The sequence below is a fragment of the Leuresthes tenuis genome, unplaced genomic scaffold, assembly GCF_036924035.1.
Source record: "Leuresthes tenuis unplaced genomic scaffold, fLeuTen1.0.hap1 SCAF_8, whole genome shotgun sequence".
Classification (NCBI taxonomy): Eukaryota; Metazoa; Chordata; class Actinopteri; order Atheriniformes; family Atherinopsidae; genus Leuresthes; species Leuresthes tenuis.
In genome coordinates, this window is record NW_027325362.1 from 18618134 (window position 1) to 18632276 (window position 14143).

General features: G+C 41.3%; 3 protein-coding genes across 3 annotated transcripts; 1 reads left to right on the top strand and 2 right to left on the bottom strand.

Annotated features, from left to right (window-relative positions):
* Nucleotides 1-1517: 1517 nt before the first annotated feature.
* Nucleotides 1518-8545, bottom strand: snx5 (sorting nexin 5). The gene is made up of 13 exons (XM_072391238.1): nt 8393-8545; nt 6728-6832; nt 6497-6607; nt 6271-6392; nt 6034-6157; nt 5581-5676; nt 5367-5472; nt 5196-5271; nt 5071-5110; nt 4864-4950; nt 3849-4008; nt 3642-3727; nt 1518-2735 (listed from the first exon to the last, which is right to left on the bottom strand). Exons 1-13 carry the CDS (start codon nt 8423-8425, stop codon nt 2685-2687), a joined length of 1197 nt encoding a protein of 398 aa, XP_072247339.1. The 5' UTR covers nt 8426-8545; the 3' UTR covers nt 1518-2684.
* A 394-nt stretch (nt 8546-8939) lies between these two features.
* mgme1 (mitochondrial genome maintenance exonuclease 1) lies at nt 8940-12642 on the top strand. The gene is made up of 5 exons (XM_072391239.1): nt 8940-9641; nt 9786-10023; nt 10104-10236; nt 10418-10548; nt 11939-12642. The coding sequence occupies exons 1-5, from the start codon at nt 9128-9130 to the stop codon at nt 11976-11978; spliced, it is 1056 nt and encodes a 351-aa protein (XP_072247340.1). The 5' UTR covers nt 8940-9127; the 3' UTR covers nt 11979-12642.
* LOC140313218 (glycine N-acyltransferase-like protein 3) lies at nt 12161-14072 on the bottom strand. Its single transcript, XM_072391242.1, has 5 exons — nt 13710-14072; nt 13471-13581; nt 13262-13370; nt 12694-12820; nt 12161-12560 (listed from the first exon to the last, which is right to left on the bottom strand). The coding sequence occupies exons 1-5, from the start codon at nt 13779-13781 to the stop codon at nt 12161-12163; spliced, it is 819 nt and encodes a 272-aa protein (XP_072247343.1). The 5' UTR covers nt 13782-14072.
* Nucleotides 14073-14143: the final 71 nt, after the last annotated feature.

The following is a 14143-nucleotide window of genomic DNA, read 5'->3' on the forward strand; positions in this document are numbered from 1 at the left end:
ATTGTGCGAACATACAAACCAACATAAAAGCAAGTTGTTGCTCATGTAGGTCAGAGTGTCCAACCTCTAAACTAACTCTATTTAGCCAAAAGACACAAGTTGGACCTATGCGTCTTTTAGTGTTGGGTTAACGACAAAACGGCGTGGATGAAGGAAGGAAATGCAAAGTCATTCCTTTTGTTCAGTCTGTGAGTTTGGAAGAGTTGTGCACACGACCTCAGTATCTGTTTGTACACTAACTTGATACCATGGAACTGAGAAAGGGAATGGGAAGGTAGCATAGAAAGATTGAAAAAAAACAAAAAACAAACTACTGGAGAGGCACCCGGAAGAAGCATCCTGTTCCGTTTCACTAAGGAGGCCCAGATAATCCAGTTACGCCGGCAAGCCGTGCAGGTGCACTTTTTCTTTAATGAAGTCCCTCCACAGGTCACAGTTTCCGTTTGAGGAGGCTTTCACGCACCCTATTTGCGCTCGTGCACTTTCCCAGGATGCTTTAGATAATGTCAAAGCACACCTAGGTTTTCATTTAATTCCAAGTGTGAACACACACACACACACAAAATCACGAATACAAAAAACTGAATTTACAACCGATACTTTTATGTCTAACGCTGATATTCTCAGATCACAAGCTGTAGAGATGTGAATTAATCTCAGTTATGACTATTTGAAACAGACAGCTTAGTCCATTTCTGCTCTTTAATATTGTGGATGTCACAAGGACAGGCCGCACTCTGTGTATCTAGCATGGAGGTGGTTCTTTAATGCCGTGGGTGACTGTTTGCTCCGAACACAGCTGGCAAACTCATTTGTTTGCTCTGATTATTTGTTATGAGCTCATTGGCTGCAGTTTATGATTTAATCCCGTAAGTGAGTCGACCAAACCCGACAGGTCACTGTGACAGCTAAACTGGGGTCACTGCTTTTGACATATCTATCAAATGGACAAATGCTCTGAGTGTCACAGCTTCATATGCCTCAATCACATTTAACCTTTTACCACAGAATCTGTGAAATTACTGATGCTGATACTATAACCGACCACAAATTTACTATAATAAAAACATGGCATCATAAGGGGATTAAATATTTACATATAACAATGTTTCAATGCTCCCCCCTTTCTAATTTTATAAAGATAAAGGGGTGTGCAAAAAGGGTTAGGTTTTAACTTGGGCTTTACTCTTTCGCTGCATGTTATATGTTCGACACAAGTTGCTTAGTGGCTCATGAGGTGGGGCACGTACTGTGAGCAGTTTGGTGGTAGTAATTCCCCAGAGATTCTTGGCATTTCCTCAAAGCTTACCTAATACACCACACTGTCTCATTCTGGGATTCACAGTGGTCAATGGATTTAACACAAGCACGCACACAGCTGTGTTTAAATTCAAGGACCCACATGGTAAGACTTAGTGGAGACAGGATGCAGCGGGTAAGGGGATACTGCCACCTAGTGGAAGGATACGTGAATAATAAGGCCAATAAGAAAACAAATGAGGAGGGAAACAAACACAGAAAGTCAAAGATGAAACTTCAGAAAGTAGAATTTATTTAATACAATTATAACAAATTTATAAAATGCTAATGTTCCGTAACAAAAGCAATCGTGGAAAGGAATTTCTTTTTTTTTTGTCTTCTTAGGAAATAGATTTCAGATCTTATAAAACTATAATGCATTAGAACACTTCGCTGAGCTTGGTGGTGATTGTAGAAGGTATTTTAATCGTCGTCTTAGTGCATCTTTTTTTGCTCAAAGTAAACAAACTGCTCCGAGGCTGTGGTATGATGCGCGAAACACCATCGATCAACAAAGGGAAAGCGAAAGAAAATGATTAAACAATGCGAATCACACTCTGAAAAAGTAAATAAATAGGCGCAGTTAGCTGGGATGAATGAACTGCTGAGGGCACCACACATGTGGCAGTGGGGAGCAGAACATGCCCCCAGAAAAATGAAGTATGTTAGATTTATTCTCCTTGCCGACATTCCATGGAATATGAGGCTACTTCTAAGAATCAAGAATAAGAGGAACAATGCAACTGTCCAATTTCTGATGCAAAGTTCAGTCGTTTTCTTACTATAGGGCTGGTTTGGCTTCTCTCCGTGGCCGGGGATTTCTTTGATCCCCAAGCAGTCATTTTCTGAAAGTGTCCATTAGTAAACAAAAACAAAACAAACAAAAAAAGCCCCTTTTGAGCACATAAAAACAAAAATAGAAATGGTTGCATTCACCATTGCCCAAAAAACATTGTCCAAACCTTTAAAAATCATCTGATAGTGTAAATGTGGGAGGAGGGTAGAACCAGAAAGGAGGTAAAAATGTGACCCCCCCCCCCAAAAAAAAACCAAAAAGGCAAAATGTACGCTAAGTGCATAACATAAAAATGAGAAATCGAAACATGTCACATCCATTAGTGCTGCATAAATATGGAAGACCTCAATGTTTGGAAGCCTCATTCTCTGGAGCCATTCACATTGGACAACAGATCAGACAACAGGGACTCTGTAGACTCGACAACGTTTATCTACAGGATACCTAGTCTTATGGAGGGTTTTAAAGTTGCGTCAGACCCAGGTGGGATCAGAGGTCATGTCCATACGAGGCCCCTGGGGAGCCAGGTTTCCATTTGCTATTAGACTGGTCACTTTGCGATGGCGGGACATGAATTCTTAAAAACTGGTCAGTTGCTCTTGAGCATCTCAATGCATCCTTGCAATAAAGTCGCATTGTTCTGTGGAGACAAAGGAGACTTCGAGTTATTCTAGAATAACAGAAACTGTTGTGTTTTGAGCTGGAAATTTTCATTACGCCTCAATCTGACAGTCTACATAAAGTGCGTGCACAATTCCCCTGAGAGAGAGTCTTCTTCTGACCTCGTCACTGTTTCTGCGTACATCTTTTCCAAATGCAAACAATATGAGTGCTTATTGTTTAATCATTTTACGCGTAAGTGTGCAGTGTCGTGATGAAGGGCGTGGCCTAAAGAATGCAGAACTTGTGGGTCTCTTTAAAATATGAGATCATCAGCAAGAGAAGACAATACCCCTCCCTGCACAGCATTTGGGAGCCTGAGGTTGCAACATCAGCAAAAGTTAATCATAAACAGGTTAAGAAACTAACAGAATACACTAGTCAATCTTCATGGAAGTTATTGAAAAGAAGGGTGGATATGTTGGTGGCTGCAGATTTCAGTGTGAATTGTGAGTGTTGATTTTTTTCTGAATAAAACATTCCCTGAAAAAAGGCTAAACCTCCTTTCTAGAGTCACTCAAGTCAAGTTGATGGCAGATATTAGGTCTTGAGGCTCTTTGATTAGCTGATTTATTTGCTTCTTCACCAAGTAGTGTAAATATTATTTTTGTACACTTTTGTGCAGTTATGAATACGCATTCTCTCCACACAAACCTATATTTTGAGTATAATTCATTTGCCAAACCAGAGTCAAAACACTCAATAAAGAACCACAACGTTCACAAGCATGCGACTGATTGTGTTTAGAGGTGCAAGTTAAATATCAAATTTTTGTTATGGCAACTGTCAAAACTTTAGACTCCAGACACAAAGATTGCATCTCTGTATGTAATATATATTACAAAGTGAAAATGAAGCACACGATCGTGCAGAGTTGGCTGCTCACCTTGGCATGTTTTATCTCAAGCTCAGCCATTTCTATGAGGTTCTTCCTGAAGGCCACGACACGTCTGCCCTTGAAACTGGTGAGTTCTATGAGAAAAACATGGCGAGAGAGAAAAGGGGTTTGCTCAGCGAATACTATTTTACACACACACAGAGAAAAAAAGTACATCTGTTACACACACACACACACACACACATGTGCACAAACCTTTCTTTCCAGATTCTGAGAGCTTGTCAAATTTCTGCAGGCAGTGCTGCTGGTGTTCCTCTGCCTGAGGAATGTCTTTGCTTTTCAGTCGAGCTTTATCCAAAGCCTTGTTAGAGTTCTCATAGTCAGCTAACGCCCGGGCTCGTCTGTACAGAAGGTCCTAAGTTTGAAACAGTTTCACAAGATAAAGAAAATGTCCTTCGCCAAATACTTCTAAGTCAAACATGTTTGGAAAACACAGAAAAAATGATCGAGTTGCTCAGCTACATCAGCCAACATCGATATTAACTGATATTCAGCTTGTTAACTGCAGTCAGCCAACACAGTAACAACAATCAATTTAATGGATGTGCCCTTGTGTGCCTCTTTATTGATTCTGACCTGAAACGGACTAGATTTATTTCCATTTGATGTTGTTCAGCCATGTAAGCACTGGAAAGTCATTGAGTTGATGGTGGCTTAACATGCTAAATTCATTAATGAACTTAGGCTTATTCAAAAGGCCTTTTCACTCATGCCTTTCAAGCACGGATGCATAGTTGTGCATATGTGTCGTGTGCAAAAGTACAGACGTGGCATGAGGAAGTTGAGGACAACAGAGATGAAACGGACTGTGTGTGTCAGGGCCAGCACACACCAATCCTCTGACTGGCATGTGTGAATTCCCACAGAGGAACAGTGGCCAGTTAACAAGGAGGTTTTGTTTTTTTTCCAAACATATAAGCTATAACCAATATATGAATAGATATACAAGTATCGCTATCGGACAGTACAAGGCAGGTTTTTGTTTTTCATTTCACTCTGCCCCTAACCTTCATTTGGGTTTACTCATGAAGGACTAATGAGGATTAATATTGAGCCTTGGCCCGTTGAAAACACAGACGGTATTTGCTAGTCCTGTTTGGAAGAGGTTACGTAAAAAGGTTGAAGTACAACAGTGTTTGAAGAGCTAAAATGGGACACAAAGCGAGCACAGCTTCAAACGGCAGCAGAGGATGCAGTAAACATGTTGCACCTTAGCAGCCTGGATGTCTCTCATGTAGTATCTTAGCAGCTCAGTGAGTTTCAGCTCCTGGTCAGAAGCTACTCTTCCCTCCACTTTCTGCAGAGAGACAAAAAAAAGATAAAGAAAAAAGACAAATAGTACCTTCCACAAGCTTTAGTAAAAATTACAGGACACAAACATGAATAAGTGTTTGTTGATTGAATAGGTTACACTTACTCGCAGCTTCTCAAACAAGTCTGACACCTTCTCCAGGGTCCTGAGGAGGAAAACTATGCTATTAGCTTGTAGAGAAACCATAATTCTCAACCCCAAGAATGAAAAGTGTGCGATTCATCACTCACTTCTTATTTGCAGTACCATCTTCAGCAGAGAGAGTATTCAGAGTGGCAGAGAGGTGGATGTAATCATCTGCGATATCTGCAACAACAGAGTAGTTATCAGAACTCGAGTCCAAACAGTGGTTTGGTCCCATTAAAAATCTAGTGTCATAGCGTGATGTAGAGCGCCGTTACTTTTGTGCGAACGGGTCATTTTCTCTGCTTTCGCAGTGGAGTCTTTTATCTTGCTGTAGTAGTCGAGCAAGAATGTCTTCTCCTGCTCAAAAAAGTCATCAACTTCCTATTCGGGAAATGAAAAAAAAAAAAAAAAAATACACAAAAGGTTATTGAGGAAGTAGCTGCAATACTACATCTGTAATACTGTCAGATGACTGCGCAGAAGCCCCACCTTCACTCCTGAGATGAGAACCTCGTCAGCTGACTTGACCATGTTTTTGAAGAATCCTCCAAACATTTCCTTGGCATTCTTTCTCCTCACGGTCAGCTAAAGTTACAGGATTTAAATGGGATTAGAATTAAATCAATCGGAAAACTTGAGCTGATTCTAACATCTTAAAATAAAGAACTAAATAGAAACCAAGACTATGTTTACATATTATATAAAGAGTAAGTGCTTTTGGCATGGCAATGTTTTACAGTAGCTTGTACTCATAGCCTATTATCAGAAATCTGCTGATAGGAGGATATAAAAGAATAAAGTAGTCTATAAAGAAGCTAAGTTCTGTTAGAAAACAACACAGCTGACAAAGCCTATGCAGATAAGCATAAATGCTGATCACAGCACTTCCTCTCTTTCCAACTGACAACCCAGGAAAGGAAGTCAGCATTATGTGGAACTCACATCCTGGTCATACTCTAAGAAAATCTGGAAGTTTCTGTCTTTGCTTAGAATGGGGTGAGAGGACAATCTCTGCAAGAAAATCTCGTGCACTTGGACAGTTTTCTTGAACACGGCCAGGTATTCGCTGAAAAATTGAAAAAAAAAAAAAAGAAGGCTTAAGACTTTTGGTTAAAGGGTCCAACGAGTCATGAAATGGCACAATGCAATGTTGCTGTTTCGTTTGAGTGTCACACTTACGCCTCCAGCTCCTGCTTCATTTTAGTGTACTCCTCCTTGGTCATGGTGGATTCGCCTTCCCCCAGTTTGTGCATCTTGTCTCTTGGGCTCTCAAAGTCAGGTTTGGGGGGAGCTGGAGGGATCTAGACATCATATAGCACAGTATGAATGAACTTCACGGTAAGTTAAACGTTCATAATGTTCAAAACACAATCATAGCTTCAGCCTGTGTAATGGTCCAACTCACTATTAGGCCAGCATAGTCCTCGGTTTCAACCAGAGTGTCATGCAGCCAAATGAAGTCCTCATGCTGCCTCGGTACAGAGAAGTCTGGTTTCTGGAAAGTGCTCAGTGTGGTCTAAGAAAACAGGGTTCACATGGTAGTAATTAGCAGCAGATGTTGTCAACATATCAATAAACACAATCACAGAACATTACGAAGGACATGTCAGTGCTGGGGGTACAGAAAGGGTTTTACCTTTGTGTGGACCGTGAACTTGACTTTGTCCCTTTCACAGAGTGCGTCAGGGATGTCGATGAGAAGAGAGGCGTCGACGTTTAAGTCCACAGACACAGAGCGAAACTAACAAAAAAAAGATACGAGGAGATTCAGCTGGCTCGCTGACATGCAAAAAAGTTAAAATATATATATATTTTTTATGACCACTTGCCTTTTTAGTGCTGCTTTCAATTACAGTTGAACGGGTTTAAGATCCTATCATTATTCCTGGCAATATCATTAATACCAGCTGAGTCACTTTATTTTGGTTTGATTCGACTGTTTAGCTAAAATGGAACCTTTCTGGCATTTCCTTGGGCTACACTAAGACACTAGTTACAGTAAACATGGATCCGACTTTATCTTTTAGAAAACAGCTCCCAAACAGAAAACAGCCCTAGTTTCAACTGCAGCTGAGTCACCATCCAGCCTAAGTAAATAATCAATAAAGCAATACAGTGCAGGGCACCAACTCTGTTTATTCAACCCAACTGTAATGTGTGACATGCGCACATGCCAAGTATTTTGCTCAGTATCCATTTTCACAGATGTAACAATATTAGCAAAAGCTTCATCTGTAGAGACCATCTCTACAGAGCCTCTTGATCTTTTCTAACCTACATGCACGCTGTTCGGAGGAATGTTCTGTTAACAGCTCCAACTTTACAAAGCCAAATCCACTGGCCTCCATCAGATTCAACTCCTGCCAAGGAAGTTAAAGAGAAAGCAGAAAACATATCTGACAGGAAACCATTTCAATCCATAGTGCCCATTAATAGAACGCTATGCCTAACAAGCACAAGAGCTTTAGGAGTGCAAGTGCTTCCTCCATGAAGAAGCAGGAGTCAGTGGTGGCTAAAGAGCCAGGGGGGGGGCATGCTGAGTCCTGTTTGGGCTTAAAATGTAGGCCGTTAGCCTTGTTGGTCTGTTGTAAAATAGAGAGCAAACACTGGTGAGATTACGTGCAGTGTTTTACCTTCAGGAACACACATGACACATGCCAGTCGATAGCTATCTGGGTTGTCACCGCCTAGTTCAAATTCAGCTTTGAAGCAAATGCTCAAGTTGAGTGAGCTCCAGCTGACGTTGTGCTCATTTAAGCGACCGTTTGTCGTCTTCCCTCACTGAGAGAGAATGGATGAAAATAGGGAAGACACCAAACACTGTCTTTCCAAACAGCAGCACCAAAAAAATACATCCCGACCAAATAGCTACAAAGTCTTATCAACGTCAGTCAGGAAGGGAGGAATCACTAAAAGTTTGATGCGTTGGCACAGGCTAGTGTAGTGAACAGCTGTGAACACAGTACTTTATTTAAGTAAAGTGTGTGTGTGTGTGGCGGGGGGGTTAATGGTCAGGGATGCAATGAGCAAAAAGCGTCAACAGTTACACGTTTAAACACGTTCACTTAATAAGGTAAAGGAAGCAAACAAAACTTTTTATGTGCAGCAATGTTCTTGAGCTTTTCACTTTTTAATAACATAATAATATTCACTATCGTTGACTAGCTTTAGCCAGATGCTAGCAGAGCAAGAACAACTCAATAACTTAGCCAGAAACCAATCGTTGATGTTAGCTATCAATCTTGATGCTGCCAGGACTGACTTGCAGTGGAGTTTACATGACAAGTGGCATTTAACTTACCTTTTCCTTATTGTTTTCGTCAATCGATGTCATGATGGCAATGAAAAAGCAAATACAAGGCCAACCTAAATAACAAAACTATTTGCAGGAAGTCGTCTTTTCGGTGGCTGGTTAGCTGCCTAACAAACTGTCAAACCGTTTTTCCGCCGCCCACATCACGATGACGAAGGATCAGCCCCCATTCCGCCTTAAGTGGATATGATTGGTTACAATCAACTTCACAAACGCTGCGATTGGTTTGCAACCTACTCAATCATTTCACATCCCCGTACCTGTTCTTTGAGAGAATATACATCTTAACAACACTGTTGTCACTTTGCAAAGCAACGGTAAAATTACGGTATAAAGAGAGAAAAAAGAAAACCAAAGGAACAACAGTGAGCACTGTGCTCACCCAATAATACTGCCGAGTTAATAACCACACGGATTTATTTCAACGATACACTGCTCCTTATGGGTAACGTAGTTTGTACAGCTACAAATGCAGCCACGATACATTTTTCGACACTTCAATTCCCAGCAGCGGAGGTTTCGTGCGACGAGAAAAGCGAGTCGTTTAGAAACTAGTGTTTGTTTGGACGGATTTTACTGGATCGTGTTGGGGCAAGTACCTGAATTAAACGAAGGCGAAACTTTTGTTTGGACTTAAAAAAAAAAGTCGAAACTACTAGTGCTCTGTGTTGTTAGTTAGCTAGTTGCTTAGTCATTTGAGTCAGTTTTGTGAAAATCACCAGAATGTTCATTCTGAAGCGTGTTTTGTTCGTTGGCGGCATCATTGCCCCACAAAGCACCTCCCTCACAGTGAGCCACTTTTCTGCTTGCCACTGTCTGACATCCCCCAAAAGACACAGTCCTTACAGTTCAGTGGACAGTGAGCGCTACTCTTCTCTTGTTAAATCTGTCATGTCCTCCAGGGTCAGCTCCCAAACCCCCGAGACCCTCCAAGTGGAAGACGAGCACATTTATGGACCTGTTGTCAAAGCTCAAATGCCCACACAAACCCAGAAGAGGGTACCTAAAACCCTTCATCCTTTCTTAAGCTCTGAATGGACCCTAGAAACAGAGGAGCCAGAATCAGGAACCCCAGTCAGGATTTTGTTAAATCGAGGACAAGGCAGATCTTTCGTACCGAGCGTAACGCGCGTTCTTCAGCAGACACTTTCCCCAGAGCAGATCTTCTACCTGGAGAGATGGAAGAGGAGGATGATCTCTGAACTTGGAGAGGAGGGCTTCAAATCATACAGCCAAAGTAAGACTTTTAACATTAAAGAAACAACTTATCCCAATGAGTAATTTTTTTAATGTAGATTATGCTTTGGGTGGTGCTGCTTTGTGAATGTACGAGGTCCACTGTGGAGAGATAAACTAAGAAGTGATTGTTGTACCCAAACAGATTTGTTTAGACAAGGGAAGCTTTTCCATTCAGCTGTGGAGGACATTCTCACGTCAGGTGCAACCTTGGCAAACAGTAATCCCTCAGAGACACCAGAGTATGCACCTGAAGTACAAGGGTACATGGAGAGCATCTCTTCAATACTGGAGGACGTCCGTGCAGTGAGGGCCATTGAAAGCACTGTGCAACATGGCCCGTTGAACTATTTGGGAATTGTGGACTGCGTAGCTCGCTACAGGTATTAATTTCTTATCTGCAAACAAAGACGTGACTTTTCTTACTGGCTTCATGCCACTCACAGCCTACTTCTGTCTGCAGGGGCGTACTATGTGTTATTGATTGGAAGACCTCAGAAAAACCCAAACCATTCTTGGGCAACACCTATGACAACCCTGTTCAAGTGGCAGCCTATGCTGGGGCCTTAAACAATGATGAAAACTACAAATACCAGGTGATCCAAGTAGATAAATGACGTATTGATATGATAATCATTTGATATGCGCACATATCTTATTAAATGTCACTCTAGAATCTAATCCCTTACTTAGAAATGGCGAATCTCTCTGATTTCTGTGCATCTGTAATACTGTGTCACACACTGAAATGCCCCCGCTGGTATCTTCTCACCACAGGTTGAAAATGGTCTCATTGTTGTGGCCTACAAGGATGGCTCACCTGCCCACGCTCACCAGCTCAACTCAGAGCTGATGTCGGAGTACTGGAAAACTTGGTTGCTGCGCCTTGAGGATTTCACAGAACAAAGGTAAATCAGTGGGGAGGAGTTCTTTTATTCATTCCCTCTAGAGGATCGCATACTTCTTATTAGATTCCATGTTTTATACAATGAAAAAATACACTCATTCCACAATGACATTAACCTTCATATCACCTAAAGGAAGTGTTTGAGTTGGTGAACTAATGAGTTCTCATTCAGGAGATCGAGGAATTTAAAATGAAAGCTTGTGATCGTTTCCTAAAGTACCAGTTTATAGACCTTAACTTTGACTTAGTGTGCGATGATAAATTCAAATGATATTTCAGCTAAAACATTTTTTTTTTAAATGTATTAACATGCTTCAGCAACTTAAAACCATCAAAAAAAAAATTCCATTTGAGTTTCACAATTTCAAATTAGATTTTTATGGATGTTCAGCCTCTGCAGCCAAATGATTGGTCAGAAATGAAAGAGAGCCCCAAAAATAAGCGTCGCCTGAACCGCTTTCAACAACCTTTAAAGCAGCATTGATTCTGAGTCTGCCAAAAATGATGAAGCAGCATTCCTCTGTAAGATATTATCTAATTTGTGTTTTGATGATGGTGGTTGATAGCAGTGGCTGACATTGGTCAAACATTGGGTTCCCCATGTGTCGAGGTGGAGCATCTGATGATTATGAAGGCAGCAGCATATGATTTCCATAGGTCTTACACTCAGTAAACCATTCAGTAGCCCCTCCTGTCTGTAGGGAGTGGGAAGGAGCGTCCACTCCCATCAGGAGAGAGGAGTTTCATTATAGGATAAAGGTTGTTCATCTTGAGTTTTTCAAAAACCTTGCATTTTGTTTTTCCTAGGCAGGAATCAGCATGTTGAAAGGCAAATGTCTCCCAGGTTGATGAATCCTTCCAACCATAACTACAACACAGCCCCTCTCCGAAAAATATGCGTTGCTTTAAGTGTCTTAATAAAAATGCTGATCATTATCCGTTTTAGTGTTTTTTTGCAGCACTGAACTTCTGGGTGTGTATTTGTCTTTATAATCAGGTTTCTGTTCGCTGCTGCTCTACAACATCCCTCTCCATTTAAATGGTAATAGACTGTTGCAGACACAGACTCTTCCGGGGTGCTACGAGTCTGCTGAGGCAGAGATGCTTTAAAGTGCTCTGTCGACTGCAACTTTGACCCTGGTTACAAGTGTCTTCCTCTTAGATCTGCAGGTGTCACTGTGGTCCCGAAATACCAGCCAGTTGTCATGAGTGAAGCTCACCATCCGTGCTGCCATTGTGCAGATCAACTGACACGGCTGAACTTGTTTGATTGTGCCACAGAGCACACAGCTTGTGTTTCTCATTCATTCAGGCTTTTTCTCTGTCACCCATCCGTTCACACACATGATTCACATTAGGATATTTAATTCTTTTATGCTTCTTCATTTCAGATCAAGCCATGCATCAAGTCCTTCATCGGAAAAAAGATGAGATGGGTAGAGAGATCTGCAGCGGCACAGTTTGTTTTTTAAATAAGAATCTACAGCTCATGTTGACTGCTGTTATTTTCTTTGCAACATGAGCAAAAAAAAGTGAACTCTCACTGTCTGACAATAACTATTTTACCTCAGCAGAGGATTTGAATATGACATTTTGCACTCCATTAAAAAAAATTAAACTCCATTGAATCTAAACCAGACTTCTCTGTGAGAGGGATCCTCAGTGAAGCCCATGTTCCTAAAGAGCTGATAGGAGACGCTGTTCTCCTCCTCTATGAAACAGAACACTGGGTAGCCCTGAGCCTGGAGTCTCTTGGACATGGTGCTGATAAGGACCTTGGCATAGCCTTTTCCTCTGTGCTCGGGCAGAGTATACAACATTCCCATGGCACAAGATGCATAGGTCAGGATCCAGGACACCGGCTTTCCATCGGCACCCAGCACGCAGCAGGAAGGGAAGTTTGCAATCATGTTGCGGATCATCCCCAAAGTCCCCTGGTTCCTTCCGAACTTCCACGTCTGATTGACCAAGCTAAGATGCGACTCATCCAGGGAGCTCAGCGGGATCCCCGAGCTGATGCAGGAGAGAGAGCAAATGGCTTTTTAGAACAGGTTCCTATTTTATTTAAGAAACATAACATTATTATTCATTATGACTTGCCAGAGCCTGTGATTGATATATAGGTGCACCGTGTGGTTGGTTTTACCAGTCTGTAGATGGAAGGCTGCATACATCCTCCAGTATCATTGTGTGGCACACTGCCAGTTTGTGGCTGGGCACATTCTTTTTTGATGCAACTGCTCTGACGATCTGCATGTTGAGCAGACTGGTCCCTTAGACACAAGCAATACAAGTTAGAATGGGTTCAACTTAATTTACATTCTGTCTTTGTATTACAGATCAAATGCCCAGTTAAAACGAATAAAACTTCCTTTTACTCTGTCTGATAGAAGTGGATCCTTCAGATATAAGTGTGAGAAAGCTGATATTATCAGAAGACTGATGGGGAAAGAAATCACGATTTGCTGTCACCTATTCTTATTTTTCCTGATACTTTAGTCTCACAATGGTTCAGATCTTTGTCCTCATCACCTGGTGTGGTGTGTAGATATGACACAAGGCCATGTATCATCTTCCTACCATTAAATTAGACTTTGAACACAATGAAGGACAGTAAAAAAAATGTAACTCGAAAGTTGCAGCACAAATCGGGTGTAACAGAAGTTTTATCCTGTAAAACCAGTGAGCGGTTGGATTATTTTTCATCTTATTACCAAGACAAATGGAACGGTTCCAGTCAAATACAGCAGGGCTTCTTATGATTTCCTCAAGAATAGCTTCATCGTTTGCAAAAACCAGTATGTCTTGGATGAGATCACTCTCCTATAGGAAAAAAATAAAAATAGAAATGCATCCAACTTTGTTCCCAAATATATAAATTATTTACGCACGAGTGTCTTTATTCAAAACATGCAGGTGGTACCTGCTCAGGCTGTGGTTTGCAGGCAATCGCATTGAACTTTGGCCATTTGTCCACGAAAATTTTGACTGGGTCTGATCTTACACGGTTTCTGAGAACCAAGAAACCGTAAACCTACAATCAGAAACACGTTTTAGTCGAAAGAACTGAGCGGTCATTTGAAATCACGGCAATGAAATCCAGCCGCCCAACATGTCGACTTCGGTAGTAGAGTCACAGTAGAATATATCCCCGGTACACACCTGCTGTGACCGAGGTAGGTAACCTTTTAGTTCTGCTTCAGCGACTTTCAGCTGCTCTCCTGTCAGTTCCATCGTAAACCTCAGCCAGGGAATGAGAACCAAACTTAGATACGTTCACGTTGGAGTTTGGAGGCGTTTTTTTCTTCTTCTTCTTTCCCGAGTCTCACTTCCGGCACACGTGTTTTAAGAAAAAAAAAATCTTATGTAACATCATATCAAGTTACACAAAAAATGTTTGCAAAGTTTATTTTATTCTTATTTAATCCCTTTTCGAAATGTCGACGTAGTTCTGAGAGCTATACCTTTATTTATAAAAAAAGTATTGAACTTGAACCTGGATAAAGTTAGTAGGTTCTGTGAAAATGAGGACACACTCCATGTGAGCAAGATATGCTTGAGCTGAAACGATGGACAACCATGCAGATGTTTGCATT